The sequence below is a fragment of the Hemicordylus capensis genome, chromosome 1, assembly GCF_027244095.1.
Source record: "Hemicordylus capensis ecotype Gifberg chromosome 1, rHemCap1.1.pri, whole genome shotgun sequence".
Taxonomy (NCBI): domain Eukaryota; kingdom Metazoa; phylum Chordata; class Lepidosauria; order Squamata; family Cordylidae; genus Hemicordylus; species Hemicordylus capensis.
In genome coordinates this window covers 380,565,717-380,584,571 of record NC_069657.1, presented here as the reverse complement: position 1 = coordinate 380,584,571, position 18,855 = coordinate 380,565,717, and the positions used below count along the sequence as shown (strand labels likewise).

Here is an 18,855-nt window from a genome sequence, read left to right as displayed (position 1 = left end):
AATAGTCAAGCAAGGAGAGTGTGCCCTAAAATTAAATGAACACTTCAGAATACTATGATAATCGGCTTGCATGAAATGGCAGGCACTCTTTAAAAACTAGAGATCTGATTAGCTCTGCTTACAGTTTATCCATTAGGCAAGATTGCCTTCTCAGGCAAACCTGCATAATCTCCAGGAATAGCACTAAACTCAGAATTACTTCAGGTTCACACTAATTTAAAATATATAATAATGTACCTTTTAGGGGGGGGGGGCTCCAGCCCTGCTCCCCACCAGCCCTATTCATGTACTTACACAGCAAAGAGGTTGCTGAGCATCTCTTTCGTGTTGCTGCTGTTCCCAATGAATCACTGTTATGCCAGCATAAACTGATGCAGTCAAAAATTTACCTCAAGAAGAGGAAAATCCAGCAGCCTGCTTTTCCCCCATCCCCAAACACTGCCCAAGTTCTGCTTATTAATTCCAGTGTGAAGGTACTCAGCAACTTGGGTAGGGGAAAACAGGACTGGTAGCTTTGACTTCAGCTGAACACAAATACATTCTAAAGTTTATACTCACATTACTGAGTAACTTAAAGTTAGATGCATAAACTGCAAACCCAGCGCCTAATTAAGATATTGTGATTAATAATAAACAAGCTCCTAGTTTACTAACTTTGTGGCAGATCATTAAATTAGAATATCACAGAAGAGCAAGACTGTGGAAATTAAGTTGCACAGGTTTAATGCAAACACTGATGAACCGTATAACAAGGAAAAACAAGATGCAAGACATACAAGAAGGTGCAGACATACAACAATGACGATTCTAATCAGTAGCAGAATTTACAGTATAAAATAGCAGGAAGAACATTACAATAGGACATCTGGAAGCAACCACTGTACAAACGGCTAACAAATGACTAACCACTTTACTGCTCACTAATTATATCCTCAGCTCAAAATGAAATTGCAGGATATTCTGTCTAGGATGAATTTCTAAGGCCTGTTAGAGAAAAATGCAGTGTGGATCTAGGTAAGTACAGGTGGGTGCTACAAAGAACCCTCTTCAGAGACCTGCAATTGGGGCAATTGCAGAACTAGTCATGTTATCACCCAAACAAGTTATTACTCATGCAAGTTATGGCAAATACAAGTTATGAGTGAGGTCATTACTAACTTTGAAGATACCAATAAAGGCAACATCTTGATAAAATATACCAATTAATGTATCTTGGCAAAGCTTATGAGGGAAAAATGCAAGATTATGTATTGTAAGCTTCAAGTTACTTTCAGCAGGGCCATCATTGCCACAAAAGAGGTGAAGCTTCCGGGCAGTGGATTGAGGCAACTGCCCTACTTGTTTATTTATTCACTTTTAAATGAACATATAAGTATACACACTATAATTGTATCTAGAGAGAGAAAGAAAAAAAAATGTCAAGAAACAGAGGCAGTGTTTGATGCTGTAATTCAGGCAGTAACATGTACTGGGGTGGAGATGAGTTTCAGTAACTTTTTACGTAGCCCCCTTCAAATAATCCTTCAGATACCAGACCTATCACCAAAACAGAATCACCATGGTTTACAAAACTGGCATGTTTTTTAAAAGAAAAAAAATGACAATGGTGTAAGAGAGTGTTGAAAATCTTTGCTCAAGTTGCTCAAATGTATAGGAAATTAATGTTTTTGTGCCTTATGAGTCAACTTGGCTACACATGGTTCTTTTACAGCAAGAGAGAATCAAAAGCAGCAATATCAATCAGTAGAATGGCAATGGAAAATGAGGCTGGAGAGCAACATAATGCTAGCACTGACTCATGCACTTAGAACATTAAAAATCAATAAGAAGAAACTGCTCCGAAGCCATATCTTCCCAGCTATGCCCTCAGTAGATCCCCAATGTACCATTAATCATAGTTAGGTGATAGATGACAGTAGATGGATCTGAAGTTTCCTGACAGGTAGAAAAAACTGGTGAATCATGTAATTTTGTGTACCTAATCCCGAGTCTGTATTCCAGCAGGTTCTAGCACAGAGTTGAGGTTCCCTGCAATGGCTGTGTCATGATCCTATCATTACAAACCTATTTATGAATTTAACACACTTTCTTCTGGAGATATAACTGAATGGCTTTATGACTGAAGTGAGATTTAAACCAGGGACTTCCCATACAGTAATATGATTTTTGCACTAATAACTATTAAATGCTAAATTAATTAATGTTTAGAACATACTCTTTGTGGAATGTTTAAATAAAATCAGATTGGCAAAAGCATACTGACAACTGTAGCTGCTATTATATCAATGATTAAGACTTGGACAATTTGTTCAAACCATATCAGAGGCCTGCAATGAGAGCAATTCAACTAACTGACATATCCTATTTATTTGAGAATTGTGCAACTAGTATCAAATGCAAATAGATCAATATATTTCACTTTCCTCCAATTTATCATTTTTATTTGTCTAGTAGGATTTTTACTGTGAAACCTAAATACCACGGTTCTCAAAATGTTAAGAGATGTATAACTAAAATAATATTCTCATATTTATTAACAATGAACATGTGAAAATGGCTGAAAGAGAATGCTATTTATTTCTGCACTAACTATTTTAGTTTCTCTAAGGAGTCTTTATGTGCCATGCACATTAATTAACACTACCTGTGAAACAGCATCAGCAGACCACACAATAATTTATGGATGGATGGATAGATAGATAGATAGATAGATAGATAGGAGAGCTGGTCTTGTGGTAGCAAGCATGACTTATCCCCTTAGCTAAGCAGGGTCCACCCTGGTTGCTTATTCAATCATTTATTTTTTTATTATAACTTTCAAAAGGCCCTTTCAAAAGGCTCAGGGCGGTTTACATTAAAACACCATTAAAATCAGTTAATAATTAAAACAAAAATTATAAAAGCATAGAACAATGATTAACAATTAAAAACATTGTAAAACAACAATTAAATAGTCAGAACAATTTAAAAACAAGTTTTAAAAAGCTGAGAAAGCCTGGTTGAAGAGATGTGTTTTCAGAAGTTTTTAAAAATGGTACATCATCATCATCATCATCATCATCATCATCATCATCATTATTATTAAATTTATATCCCGCTCTTCCTCCAAGGAGCCCAGAGGGGTGTACTACATACTTGAATTTCTCTTTCACAACAACCCTGTGAAGTAGGTTAGGCTGAGAGAGAAGTGACTGGCCCAGAGTCACCCAGCTAGTTTTATACACTAGAAGTGTGAATACTGTAAGATATTCCCCTCAGAGGATGGAGCTGCTCTGGGAAGAGCAAAAGGTTCCAAGTTCCCTCCCTGGCTTCTCCAAGATAGGGCTGAGAGAGATTCCTGCCTGCAAACTTGGAGAATGCAATCAAACTAATATGGAATATGGAATAAAGATCGCCTTGAGAGTGTTGAGAGTATGTCCTTCATTTTTTGTTTATGGGGGTTTTTTTTGCTTTATTTTTCTTTATTCTGTGAACTCCGTTTTCTCTCTGCAACCTTGGAGAAACTGCTGCCAGTCTGTGAAGACAATACTGAGCTTGATAGACCAATGGTCTGACTTAGTATATGGCAGCTTCCTATGTTCCTATAGAGAGATATAGCTATAGTTATTGTTTAGCCCAGAATTGGTATATTATAAAAACACTCCAACTGATTCCTAGGCTTTATCATTATAATATATGCACTATTATAAGACATGAAACTTTTTCCATTGAATTGTTATTTGAAGTCTAATCATGATATTGGACAAAGCTATTTTTAAAAAAATCATACACCCACCCCCAACCTCCGGTCTTAATGTATACAATAAAAGGATCAGAACACAGCATAATTGGCTACATTTTGTATAAACTTTAAGACAACTCCTCCTTCAAAATGGCACAAGCCATTTCTCCAAATTTTGCCTTAGACTTCTATACCTTAAGTGAAGAGCATAAACTCTATACCTTGTTTAAACCCAGACAGCTATTTTAGGAAACCAGAAGAGACAAATGCTCTAACAAATACCTTCCAAAATAAATCTTAGTAAATTTTCAGACAATGCATTATATTGGCTTTCAGAATTCTAAAAACCTGATTGTGAATATCTTCCTATTTTCCTTAACCACCACAAAGGTAAAGCATGCTTTAAGACATATGAAAGCTAGCCAGTCAGTGCTGACGAGCTTAGCTTTTCATTCAAAAAAAGCAGCCTTAGAAGCAGCTGATCTGGATCAGGGCTCTGGTGAGGGAAAGGGGGCCTTAGTCCTTGCCCCTTCCACAGTCGTCCTGAGCAGGATCTGTACCATACCTGCTACTTGACAAGAAGGTGGTGGTAGAAAGAGCTCCCTCTGGTGCCACTGGGAGCTTACATGCCTATCAAACAGCAACCAGGGAGTGAGTGATCTAGATTAGGACCATGGTGGCGGCAAAGGGTTAAGGCCTATCTGTTCCTGTGCCCACCATTTCCCGTTTGCAGATGCTCTCCCCAACCATTTTAATTGCATTCTGGAGCTTGGCTGGGGAAACAAAAGATTAAAATGGACTGTGGTAGCATTTCTAGGGGATAATTTTTAGAATGTGAGCCCTTTGGGGACAGGGAGCCATCTTATTTGTTTTATTTCTCTTTGTAAACCGCCCTGAGCCATTTTTGGAAGGGCGGGATAGAAATTGGATTTATTAATTATTATTATTATTAGTAGTAGTAGTAGTAGGTGAAAGAAGAAACAAATACTCATTCCTCCTCCCAGTTTTCCCCTGCAGCTGTTGCCCCACCGCCTGGCTCTGATCCACATTATCTTGGAAGATGCATGTTCCCACAGTTCCATTTTTTTTTTAAGACAATGTGTAGTTCTGCTCTAAAGTTGCCAGGCTCAATGAGAAAGATGTCTTTTGGATTTTAGTAAAGTAAAAGGGAGACAATGTTGGCAGTCATAGTTTCTCCTGCAACTGAGGTTACCTGTCAAAAGATTTACTATATGAACACATTAAAAACACACCAGGGCTCAGTATGAAATCTGAAACCATTATCAGGGGTCATGATAGATGCAAAGTGTACAGTGGATAAAGACCAACATGAGCTGTAAGGCATGTTTTAGAGAAGAACCAGCAGGCAGTAACAAAGCCAGACCAGTAGTGGCCCATGTCCAGCCGCCGCTGTGACCCTGCCCGCCCCGCCCCCTACATCTGATGTCAGATGCGGGGGGCGTGGTCTGGCTCCCGAATGAGCTGTGCAGCCCCATTCGGGAGTTAGATTCAGGCCAGCACTATGAATGCAGCGATGGCCATTTAACTCCTGATCTGGGCCGCATGGCCCCCCTCAGGAGCTAAACCAGCCCCCCTGCATCTGAGGTGTGGCCCCTGAGGGGCGGTGGCCTTTGAAGCCAGTTGCTCAATGGTGGCTATGCCCCTGCCAGCAGGCTGTCTAGAATAGGTGAAGTATAGCTGGTTGGGGTCTTGGTTGCCATTCAATGACAACACAAGTCTAGGAATGGAAATCTGGCCACTGAAATTGCTCCAAGAAGAGGGATGAACTGTGCTTGAATGACCACCTCTCCCTATATTAATCTGCATGCCAGCTCTGGACAAGCCCTGCTTCATATTCCCTAACTGTGAGACGTTAGAGCTATGGGGGGAAAGCAGGGCTTTTACTAGGCTTTGGAATGACTGTCCTTTAGGTGCAAGGAAAAAGGAAAGGAAAGGAAAGGAAAGGAAAGGAAAGGTTGTGCCGTTGAGTCAGTGTCAACTCATAGCAACCACAGAGCCATGTGGTTTTCTTGACAGAATACAGGAGGAGTTTACCATTGCCATCCCCCATGCAGTATGAGATGATGCCTTTCAGCACCGTCCTATATCACTGATGCCTGATATAGGAGTTTCCCATATTCTGGGAAACACACCAGTGGGGATTCAAACCAACAGCCTCCTGCTCTCTAGGCAGGTTGCTTCCCCACTGCGCCATTAGGTGGAAGGAACAGCCTATATCTGACTATTTTCCATAAGGGTTGCAACACTCTTTTTTTGGCCAGTGCTTGGCTGATTTAGGAACTTCTTTGTGCTGTTTTTATAATTTGTTGTTGTAGTATTTTTTTATCTTACTGTGTTATTTTTAATATGTTATGCTGCTTTCAGTGTCAGAAAAGTTGCCAATAGATATTCCAAATGTTTTAAAAAGTATTCAGGCCTGGAAATAACAGATTTAAACTTAACTCTGACTAGAGGCCAACATACAACTCCCACCCAGCCCTAAACATGGACAATCTTGGAAATACCACAACATCTCAAAACCATTTTTTAAAAGCCTGAACACTGAAGGTCTTAAAAGGGCTGATTTTGCCCTTACAAAATATTTCCATGAGGGACAATAATTCAAAAGGCATTTTGCATTTCTTTTTATATTTCATTTATTTTTGTTGGGGACTGTCTATTCCTTAGTGACTTGAACCTCCAGTCTGTAACAAGCCAATAAGCAAGCAATGCAAAGCAAAGGTACACTTATAAATCATACATGTTTGTAAGGTTTCAAAGCTATAGAGAGAATCTTCATCATGAATTCATTGTGACCACCCAGAGTTGGTCAAAGGAAAGACATTGCTTTTAGTAACCCTGTCACCATGACTTCTGTTCTGTAGGATCCATATGACACTGGCACCCTGATCACTTCAACAAGCATTCACAGACCTGAAAGACATTCCATTCAGTTAAAGTAACCTTCATCCAGGAGTTAGGTTTCAAATAATGAAATCATAAAATCTGGGTAGGCTTAGAATGAAATAAGAATGGGGAAAAGCAAAGCCACTGAATTTTTCATAGCAGGCTCCATAACGTCTACAATGCATCAACCCCCTCAAACCCACAAACATTCCAGCAACATGACTAACACACTGGGGCTATTCAGAAGTTCAGGCAAAACCGGGCTAAGGAAGCCCAGCCCGGTTTTGTCAGCATATGTGAATTGCTGGGAGACATGCAGCCCCCAGCAGTGGGGCAGCGGCAAACCCGCTTAGGGAGCCCGCCGCTTTGCCTGGGTTTGGGGCATGAGGGCACCCTTAAACCAGGCTTAGTGATCATGTGTTGGTGCCACGCAGCTCCGCACAGCACCTACATTTACATGTAGCCTCCTGGCCAGTGCTGGGAGCAGCCCTGTAATTCACCTCTCTCTCACATGGTTCATTATAGGAGTTCTGGGGGCTGGGAAGATGCATCCCAGCTCCTGTCCCTCCACGCTGCCAGCCACAGCTGGCAGTCATCTGGGAGGGTGATCCGCCCACCCAGGAAGGAACCCTCAATTGTCTGCCAGGGAGGTAAGCATTTTAAGGCTTCCTCCCCTGCAGGGCTGATCGTGAGAAAGGGCTCATTGTGTTGTATCCCATGTAGGTTTGTGCAAATGGAACCCACATATGGTGCAGGAGTTCTGCCAACTCCATCAGCAGCTCCCTGCACCATATACCTCACATTATTCCTGGAGGTCTCTCAATCCTTAACATTTTGGAGAATTCTGGGGCTATAAAATGGAGGGGGCAGGGAAGCTCCATTCTGCAAGCACTGTTGTGGTCATCGTTCTCTAGATCCTGTCTACTAAATCCTAGGACTACATCACTGGAACTAGGAACAATTCCATGGTTCCTCCAGCATGACATAAAGAGTCATACTGTTAAAAGGTATAATATGCATTCCTCTTAAGGTATTGCAGGCAGTTTTAAAAGGAGACAAAGTCTACCCAGGACTGATTCCCATCCCAGTTATGCATTGATTCAGAAGTTAGAGTGTGCTCACTTAATAGCATCTTTCTCAGTAGCACAGAGAGGGCATATTCTCATGGGCAGGCCTTCTGTGGAGGCAGCAGGATGACCCCACGCCAGTTGCGGCCAACCACAACAGCAGCAGAGGCATGCTCCTACTGCCTCTTGCCAGCTCTGACCCCAAGGGAGCTGGGATGGAACAGCACATGTGCACTTTTGTTCCCAGTGGACCCAAGTGGCTGGGAAGCCGCAGTGGGCTGCAGTAGTGCCATGTGCTGCTGGGGGTGGGCAGCAAGCCATGGGGAGGAGTACAGCAGCGGGCAGCAGCAAGAGTGGCTGGTGAGCTGGCCAGCAGGGGAGGGGAGGCAAGTGAGGCACCCCCTGTGTTAGGGTGAGGCGCTCCAGAGGCAGGACAGCATGTGTTCTTTGGACACATCTGCCCAACTGTAGTTTCACCTCTGGTCTTTCTAATGAACCTCAGTAGCTTTGAGGCCCTTATGGTACTGACTGTCATGTTACTTGGCTGCATAGGGGACATATAAAGAGTACTGACAATAGATACTAGATCACTGAGGTTCTAGACAATATTTCCCACATGTTTCTGAACTTCCCTACTATAAGGACACCACCATTTAATATATTCAAAATATTTTCATTGCTTTGTTCCATTGACTGAACATCTCATTTCTTACAGTGGCGTGTGTCAAAAGCATTTTTGCAAACTAATTATGAATTAATTTAATAACTTCCACTTCCACTGAGGAACCTTGTGCAGCGTGCATGGCTTTGTTCATTTTCACAACAACCTTGTGAGGTAGGTTCAGCTGAGAAGAAAGTGTCTGGTCCAGAATCACTCAGTGAGTTTAGTGGCTGAATATGAATACGACAAATACAACCAATATTTATATACCGCTTTTGGTTTAATAATTCAAATGGTATTTATATATTTAATTATCTTAAATGTACCCGTCACTAATCCCATGTGTGGCAGCTCTCACAAGAGTTCGGAGAGTTGCTGGATAGCAACGGGGATGGGCAGGGGGAAGAAAATGGCAACAGCCAGCTGGCAGGCCCAGGCGTTAACGGTGGCGTCTGACTGATGGCCAGCTGGGAAAACGTCAATGGCACTGGCAGGCAGAGAAGGCAGGGGCGGGTGGCCAGCTGAGAGGGCGGCTGGCTGGAAAGCGGAAAGCCTGGTTGGCTGGCTGGCCTGCCAACCAGAAGCGGCGGGGGAGAGAGAAGTGGGCAGGGGAAAGAAGAAGCGGGATGGCTGGAAAGTGGTGGTGGTGGTGGTGAGAAGAAGCCAGAAAGTGGCAGGGGTGGAGAGAAAAAGGCAGTGTCGGGTGGGTGGGCCAGCCGGCCGGAGGCACAGATGCTCTGTGGCTGGCCCAGCTAGTTTAAATTAATAGTCCTGTTTTGTTTTGTTTTTAAACTAATATGAGAATTAGTTTAGTTGAAGGGCATCCTTGTAATTTAATAAATAATTAGGTATAAGTTAATCCAATATCATTATTTCAGTGAACAATCCAATCCTAAACATATTTACAATAAATCTCATTTCAAATGGACTTACTTTCAAGTAAGTATAGCACTGCTGGATTTTGCCACCTAGTGGTAGCCAAAGAGAGTGGCTTGCCTGATTCTGCTTCTTCCTTTCTACCTGATCTGCACAGCTCTGCATTCATAGGTACTGTATACCTTTTGAGATCTGCAGTGCATGTCTGGCATGGCCTTCTTGATGTAGGCACTGAAAGTACACATCAGGCTAGATTCTTGGGCCTAAAAGCAAACCTAGTGTCTGGACTCCCAAGACAACAGAGGAGAGCTGGTCTTATGGTAGCAAGCATGACTTGTCCCCATAGCTAAGCAGGGTCTGCCTTGGTTGCATATGAATGGGAGACTTGATGTGTGAGCACTGCAATATATTCCCCTCAGGGGATGAAGCCGCTCTGGGAAGAGCAGAAGGTTTCAAGTTCCCTCCCTGGCTTCTCCAAGACAGGGCTGAGAGAGATTCCTGCCTGCAACCTTGGAGAAGCCACTGCCAGTCTGTGAAGACAATACTGAGCTAGATAGACCAATGGTCTGACTCAGTATATGGCAGTTTCCTATGTTCCTATGTTCCTAACAGGCACCCCCAAGGACTTCTACTTTCAGCAACATGGGCAATCAACTTGTTCCACCTATCCAAAGTAAGGAATTTAAACTTTGGGAAGGGTAAACTATACTTGGTAATCCTTTTTGCTTTTGTCCTAATTGCTTAAGACTCCTCTTTGCTTCTCATGCTATACTTTTAAACAGCAATAATTATGAATGCATCACAGTTAGAGAAGTCAAAGGGTAGCTGTAATTTGGTTTCCCCTTATCACTTTCCTATTTTCCCTTCTATTTCTCTCCTTTGAGTCTTCCCTTATCACCCTCTCCTTTCCCTCTTCAAGTTATTGTCAAGCAATCTCATGGTCATATTGCTGAGCAACATAAACATCAATGAAGATAACTTAAGATTGCACAAGATGAATCTCTCTTACCTGTATCTTTGCTGTGGAGACTGTTTTTCAGCTGACTTTAAAACGTGTCCAATGTAATACAAAGGAAAGAATAAAAAGTTCCAGTTTGTTGCAAACCATGTCAAAGTGAAAGGTGCATCAAATTTCTTAAAGGTCAGTTTTGCTAGCTGGGTTGAACCTGACCAAGAGAAGCAAACACCAAGTACCACCACGACTCCCCAGAAAAATTTCTTGAGTTGCGTCACAGAACATGTCCAGCAACATTGACTTCCTCTTCCACCAGCTTCCATCCCAGCTTGTGCCTGAGAGTCTGCTGGGGCTGGGGAATCATTGGAACGCTCATCCCCTGAAAAAGAAGAAGTAGATATTAATATTTATGGACAATATTCTGCACCATTATACTTTCCAAGTGGTATGTCCTGAGCTACATAGCAGGGGCGTAATTATAATTGAAGGAGGGATAGGTGTCCCTGGGCCCTGAGGGAGGAGGGGCCCACTGTCTGGGTGACAGGTTACTTTTCACTTCCCCCATCCTGCTTTCCTGACATCTTATTGGCTCCTGATCACAAGACTAATCTCAGCTTCAAGAAAGACAAGTCCACTTTTTGCGGGGGGATGGGTATCAGGAAGCATCCCTCCTTCCTCCTCTCCTCCTGACTGGCTGGCTAGTGCTCAGGTTCAGCCCATCCCTCTCTTTGCCTAACAGGCTCAACAGCAATTAAAATGTTGCTGAGCATCAGCCAGCCAGCCACAAGGAAAGGAAACAGGGGATGCTGCCTGACACTCTCCTTGCCTATTTGAGACAGAGCTGAAAAGATCTTCAGTTAATGGAACTGAGGAGCCCTTCTCATTAAGAACAGGGTAAACCCTGCTTCTCCATCACCCTTTGCTCTGCTCCCCGCCTGCACATTGCTTCGCAACTGGGTTCAGTTTACCTCCAAACCCTGGGAGGAAATCTGGGTTCAATAATGCATGAAACACTTGGGTGTGTGCGCATGCGTGCATGCATGCGCAAATAAGACAGACAGAAATGTTGTTGTTGATCTATGAATATATGAGATAATTGTGGGAGGTGTGTATATTAAAAAACATTTGTGAGCCAAGGGAATGCATGCACACAAGTGCAAAGCTAGGAGACAGAGAAAGGACGTGCCAATACAGTTTCATTTTTCTCCATGTCCCTACAGTTCTTCTGTAACAAATATTGGGGGGTGGGGTCTCTGGTTGGGCCATCTTTACTTTTTGTCCCAGGGCCCACTTCAGCTTTGCTACACTCCTGTTACATGGTTATTGAAGATGTTGTATATTAACCCACCATAATTATTTCTTAAAGCCTAATTATGACATGATTTGCATTGGTCTAAGTCAGGAGTAACAACTGAAATCAATGAAATCAAAAGATAGTGTCTCAGTTTGATAGCATACAGGTTGTACAGTGTGTAACAAACAAGAACTGATTTTTCATGAGAGCTTTGAAGCTTAAGCACTTCTTTGTGGTCTGGAATGTGCATTGACAACATAGTTCTTTCTGAACCAGATCACTCTTTTTTCTGGTCCTACACAATTAATGAACTCCTCTGAGAATCTGGCTCTGAAGATATAGAAAAAGATGAAAATAACCGCAGGTGAGGGACATATGAGGGATTTCATTATAAAACCAGCAGATGGTTATAATAATACAAAAGTATCAAAGGAGACAAAGCCAGTTGGACAATGATATATATTGTCCAATTGTCACTTGATGATCCTACCATTGGGATACAAAATGAAAAGGAGAGAATAACCATGAAATGCAAATATCACCATAAATATAATATTTTAGGGAAGAATAATCTGAGGATACTTGTGCCTACTAGCAATAGAATTTACTGAACCTTGCCTATAACTCAGTTTATGCTCCATTAGATATAGCTGGTAGCATGTTTATATTTCAAAAGCCCATATATACTACCTTAGTCAGCCTGATGGATGATCTCCAATTGGGAATTGACAGAGGGAGTGTGACTCTGTTGGTCCTTTTGAACCTCTCGGTGGCTTTCGATACTATTTATTTTATTTTATTTATTTATTTATTTATTCATTCATTCATTCATTCATTCATTCATTCATTTATTACACTTTTATACCACCCCACACACGTGTCTCTGGGCAGTTCACAATGATAAAACAGTTAAAACACATCTAAAACCACATAAAAACAATTAAAAACTAACAATTTAAAACTAACAATCAATCACAGAATTAAAAATTGTCAGAGATGGGGAGGATCGCATCTCAATAGGGAGTGCATTCCACAGTCCCGGGGCAGCAACCGAGAAGGCCCATCTCCGTGTGGCCACCAGACGAACTGGCAGCAACTGGAGATGAACCTCCAAAGATGACTGCAGTGGAAGGTGGGGCTCATAATGAAGAAGATGTTCTCTCAAATACCCAGGGCCTAAGCTGCTTATTAAACACAGTATCCTTCTGGAACATCTGAGGTTGTTGGGGGTTGGAGGCATTGCTTTGCAGTGGTTCCGCTCATACCTCACGGGCAGATTCCAGATGGTGTATCTTGGAGACTGTTGTTCTTCAAAACCTGAACTTTTGTATGGTGTCCCTCAGGGCTCCTTATTATCCCCGATGCTGTTTAACACCTACATGAAACTGCTAGGAGAGATCATCAGGGGATTTGGTGAAGGGTGTTATCAATATGCTGATGATACCCAAATCTATTTTTCCATGTCAACATCATCAGGAGAAGGCATAACCTCCCTAAATGCCTGCCTGGAGGCAGTAATGGGCTGGATGAAGGATAACAAACTGAGGCTGAATCCAGATAAGACAGCGGTCCCCTGCTAACTGAGCAAAGAGGCACCTTTTAAAGTGGTGATTCTCTAAGATTTAGCTGGGGGAGAACAACTGCCCCTATCCAGCCCCAGTACAGCATCCCTCCTATAATACAAGGTGCTGGTCATTACCTATAAAGCCCTAAACATCTTAGGCCCTGGGTATTTAAGAGAACATCTTCTTTGCCATGAGCCCCACCGCCTGCTAAGATCATCTGGAAAGGTTTGCCTGCAGCTGCCACCAACTCATCTGGCAGCTACTTGGGAATGGGCCTTCTCCGTTGCTGCCCCTGGACTTTGAAATGCTTTCCCTGTTGAAATAAGAGCCTCCCCATCTCTGGCAACTTTTAAAAAGGCACTGAAGAAACATTTATTCACCCAGGTTTTTAATTAGATTTATAGTTTTAAATAATTTTAATACAGGGTTTTAAATGTTTTTAATTTTTTAATGATTTTAATTATTAATAGATTTAATGTTTTAAATTATTTTAATTGTAAACCACCCAGAGATGAAAGTTTTGGGCAGTATAGAAATATTTAAAATAAAATAAAATAATAAATAATATACAAACATAGGAAATATCACCATTCTATAAATCTGCTGTACACCAGTAATGAATGGGCAAGTAAAATTTGCATGCATGCATATGAGACATATAACTCTTACACGTGCATTCCCAAGCCGAATGTTAAATACACTAACAAAGGTGTTCACACTGCAGAAATACTGTGACACACAATACTGCAAGTATCACCTTACTATGAAAATGATCTCACACATCAGGGGTTGAATTTCAAAGAATGTTCTTCTGCTGTCTCAGTGAAAGGAGTAAAGCATGTGCCAGTCAAAACTAGCTATGCCATTTTGGGAAGTAGAATGTGACTTCTTCAGAATGCCTTTCCTTATTTGCCACTTAATGTGTCTTCTTCACCCTACAATATAAACAAGTGTTGTCCATTTCTAATGAAATTATTGGAGCCCATGGCATACATCCGCTCCAGAGCTGTTTAATTTAATTTAATTCAAAGGTGCCCATGGAACTACAGAATCAAAGGATTCTCCATCATCCTGCTGTAGACCCTCTGATACAGCAGGGGCTGTGACTTCAGGGGTCGCCATCAGCCCAAAAAGCTCACGTCCACTGTGATACCAGACTAGGTCAGTCGCTATCATCAAGAGAGATGAGCAAGTAAAGGTGGTAGAGGCAGAGAAGAAAGCAAAAGTCAAGACTCTGGGGGGAGCAGAACCACATGGAGGGAGGTTAAACAGTACTCACTGCTCATTGTACTAATAGATGGAGGACAGTGTTCTCTCTAAGGTGTGCACATGTGCATGCGCTCACAAGTTCTTTGATGTCTGCTCAGTTAATTTTAGATCCCACTCAGGTTGGATCAGGAAGGCGCCACTCTGAATGCACATGTGCACACACTGCCTTGATACTGCCGCCCAGAACAAAAGTCATTCTGCACAGAGAAGAAAGAAATTAGAGGGGCCACTGATGGAGGGACACAGATCAGTAGAAGAGGGCATGCTTTGCTTGCATAAAGTCCCAGGTTCAATCCCTGGAAACTTCAGGTAGGGCTGAAAGAGTCCTCATGTGAAACCCTGAAGAGCCATTGCCAGTCAATTCACAATACTGAGCTTGAGCTTGAAGGACTAAAGGTGTGACTCAGTATAAGTCAGCTTCAATCCTCATTTATGTCCTTGGCTAGTATTTGGTTGCGGTACTGACTGAGGGGTAGCCTAAACCTGATACAATAAGTTAAAACTGGAACTAGACCACAACTATGTTCCCCTGGAAGCCATACCTACCACTACCCTTTCTGAGGCTGTACTTCCACTGTGGATCATTCTTCAGTATCTCCCTCTGACTATGGATGTCATCCCCACAGTACAAGACAGTTTTTCTCGCTCATGTCTCAAATCTCACCCTTTCCCACATAGGTCTGTATGTTCTGCTCGAGGACACTATAGTAAAAATATTTCCTAGGATTTCCCACTGCAGGGGTATAGTACAAGCTGAACAGGTCTTTTCACATGTTGAGTGCTTCAGAATTTGAGATATTATCTAGAACTAAATCAAATTAGATGGATTCTATTCCCCTCCACGTTTTTGTTATCCCACCCCCAAATTTCATATTCTTCATGAAATTCATAAGAATTTCATATTCTTATGTCTTATTAAGCACCTGTCAAGTGGCCAGACATCTGTGGCATGTTGTTTGTTCTATTTCCCCCCATTGCAATACCAAGTGGTAATGAGATGCCTGGATTCAAGGTTCCATGTACCCTCCAAACAGAGATATGCACGGAACCGGCGGGGGCTGGTTCTCAGGCAGGGGAATAACTTTAAGGGCAGGGGAGGGTGCACTTAACCCTCCCATGTTTTCCCCACTGATGCTTGTTAAAAAAACGGTTCAGCAGGGCAGCAGCATACCTCGCTGCTGCCCTGTTCTTGGACCAGAAGAAGCCCATGCATGTGTGCATGTCAGTGCGTCCAACATGCACATGGGCTACTTCTGCTTACTTCCGGTCAGAGGAGAGGACGGGGCGGCAGGGGAGTACGCTGCTGCCCCATGTGACCAATATTTTAGTGAGCGCCGGTGGGGTAAGTGCACCCAGCCCCGCTCTTAAAGTTATCCCCCCTCGCCTTCGAATCGCCTGGTGTTTGAACCTGTTTGGAGGCCCTTAAAAGGTCGTCCAGACAGGTTCGTGCACATCCCTACCTCCAAACAGAAGACCAGCTCTCTCAGTTCTGATAATGCCAAACATTTCATTAATCATGCACACATCTTGGGAGCACTAAGCACACTCACCCAAGACTGCAAAAAAAGCGACACCCTCCTTCCTCACTCTGTGTAGCACATTTTGCAACTATAAATTGCAAAAATCACCATCAGAAAAATGTATTTTAGCACTAGTAAGACAGGCATATTATCCCATAATATATTTTGGGACTCTCCCCCAGTGCAGATCCTGTGCCTTTTAATCACAGAGTCTAAGAACATCACTTGAGCAGTTTCAACAAAGTCTGTGGAATTAACATTGGATGAACATGAAGTAAACAGATTGAAAAGGATCACCATGAAAGGCTGAGATCCTGTGCAGATGTATGCAAGAACAAATCCCATTAAACCAACCAGATTTAATAGAAGCATAACTACTTTGTTGTGTAATAATATGAAGGAAAACGTTGATTCTAAGACAGGATTATGCATGCAGAAAGAAGTCTGAATGAAAGAGGAATATATCTGTATATTTTGAAAGATATCCCAGTATTAAGAGTTTGGCTGGAATTCTCAAATCATTCTGGTATATTTAGTTTACGTGGGGAGGGATATAACCAAGTCTAGAATCTGTATTTTTTTAAAAAGATATGGAGGGGATGAATTTCTAGCAACAACAAGAACACCAAACACCCCTCTTATTTGAGCATGAGCCTTTTTTCAGTAAATGGAATCTCTGATGATGTTTTATCTGTTCACCCAGGCATTTCTAATGAACATTTCACAGTGGTGTTTGAGATAATGCCAGAAGGCTAAAATGTGCTGGTTGCAAGATTTCCAAGTAGCAAACTGTGTACCAAATGTGGTTCTCCGCCAGGAAACTAGTGTGACCAAGATGGAGATGGGGTTATGGTTAAATATCTTTGTTTATTGTTAAGCTTATCTTTTTATCGTGTTGGATTAGTCCCATTGACGGTAGTTGATAATTCTAAGAAGTGGAAAAGATACAGAAGTATTATTATGACTTCTCTCAAGATGTTCTTATGGTGATGGGCTTTGAGCAGGCTGAGTTAGCACTTTTAAAAAGGGTGATGGCTATGGAAGGGCGATTAAAGCACTCTTGCCTTCCAAGAGATGTATTTTTGAGTAATGAACTTTTTTATTTCAAGATCAGCAAGATATCTAAATAAAGGTCTCAAAATTCAGAAGAACTTTAACTCTAGCATGTTTCATGTGTATCCTACAGCCTTATTAGAAGGAAAATACAAAAAAATTTAAAAAATTCTATAGGCGGCCCGGTTCTGCCCTTATGGTGTAGGTGTCATTGAATCTATGACTCGTGTCATCCTTTACTGTCATTTTAATAAGCATATTAATTCTTATTTATTTATCCCTTTTTAGTTAATTTTCCAAGCCACTCAGATTTATTTTACCTTCAGTATTTACCATTTGAATGGTAAATGATTTAATCTCCAGAATGATTTAATTTCCTTAAATTGTGCAACATTTTTAATATAGTGGCTGGATTCCAACATAACACAAAACTGGCGGTTTTGCTAGCCGTGTGTCTGAATGAGGGCAACCGGGGTTTAGCGGGAAAATGGACCCACAGTTTGATGGAAAAGAAATTCAACATAAAAACCAGCAGAGAGGGAAAAAGAATCACCAAAGCAGCCCCAATGCACACTAGAGGTCAGGCTCAGCTTGGCTTGGAATCGAAATATATTCAGTATCAGGGCATTCCTAGGAAGGGTATTCCATATGATTGGCACCATAATGGAAGAAAACATTCCTCTCATGGGTTCTTGACTATGACGGATAGCAGAGCACTCTGGAATAGGGTCTCAGATGCTGAACAAAGATTCCAATGAAGAACACACAGGAAAAGGCAGTCCTTCAGGCAGTCCAATTACATTTAGGGCTAAAGCATGAATCAATACTTTAGAAGGGCCCAGAAACTAATAGGTAATCAATGCAGATCAAATAGCATGGGAGTGGTATGTTCAAGCCTCCCTATTCCAATGAAAAGCCTAGCAGTGGCACTCTGTACACTATCCAGTTAACATTTCTGGACACTTTAAGGGTAGCCCCACATAAAGCCCAAGGGAAGGGGTCAGAGCCTAGGGGCAGAGCACCTACTATGCATTCAGAAAGTTCAAGATTCAATGTCTGCCAAAAGTGGCCCTGCGGGTGGTGGGGAGCTCTCAAAAGTAGTTGCCCTCCCAGCTGCCCCCCATTTCCGTTTCAGAAAGTTAACATATGGGACACAGCTTGCCCACCTGGAAGTTTGCATTTGTATATTTTTTCAAGGGTTCAAAGCATTTTGCATGCACTATCTTGTTATAAACATTACAACAAGCTGTAAGGTAAGTAAGTACTATCTCCATGCTGCAGCTGGGTATAGATATGGGCAAAGTAGCTGAAACTGAGAGGCAATGTCATATTTAAAACCACCTAGTGAGTTCATGGAAGCAGTGAGATTTAAATCCGGAAAGTCCAGATATTTAGCTCAATCTGTTAGACCGGGGTGTCAAACTGTGGCCCCTCCAACTGTTGTTGGCCTACAACTTCCATCATCCCTGATTATTGGCCACTGTGAATGGGGATGATAGGAGTTGTAGGTCAACAACACCTGGGGGGCCATAGTTTGACACCCCTGCTGCCTTAAACACTACACCACACAAATTCTAGCCTCCAGCTCTGATGGGTTGTTTCCTCCTGACTGAACTGAGCTAGATAGGCCAATGGTCTGATTCAGTATATGGCAGTTTCTTATGTTTTCCTGACTTGTTACCGCATAGGATGAAGCTCCCCAGAGAATTCTGACATGAGAATAACCCCAGCTCAAGTCCTCATAGTTATCTGCTTGAGTAAAAGAAGCAAATTTTCACCTCAGGTCTTACATATAACTTGAATGAAGGTGCACTTCTGAACAATACTAATGTCAATTGCTTTTTATCAATTTGCCAGCAAAAGTGAATGATTCATTATTATTAACTAACTAGCAGACCCACATAGAGCATCTGTGTGCTAGTTAGTGCTAGCTGTCCGTCCCCCCACAAATGCTGGCTTTGCCCACA

At 42.1% G+C, this 18,855-nt stretch overlaps 1 protein-coding gene across 10 annotated transcripts in view; it reads right to left on the bottom strand.

Annotated features, from left to right (window-relative positions):
* The window catches only part of SLC35F3 (solute carrier family 35 member F3), a 213,769-nt gene that overhangs the window by 47,210 nt on the left and 147,704 nt on the right, over positions 1-18,855 (bottom strand). For 9 of the 10 annotated variants that reach the window (XM_053299293.1, XM_053299322.1, XM_053299340.1 and 6 more), the window contains one exon: positions 10,242-10,566. In XM_053299293.1, the coding sequence (XP_053155268.1) occupies positions 10,242-10,566 (325 nt within the window). Of the gene's footprint in view, positions 1-10,241; positions 10,567-13,803; positions 13,975-18,855 lie in introns of those variants that run through there. The other variant, XM_053299368.1, reaches the window with a different exon arrangement.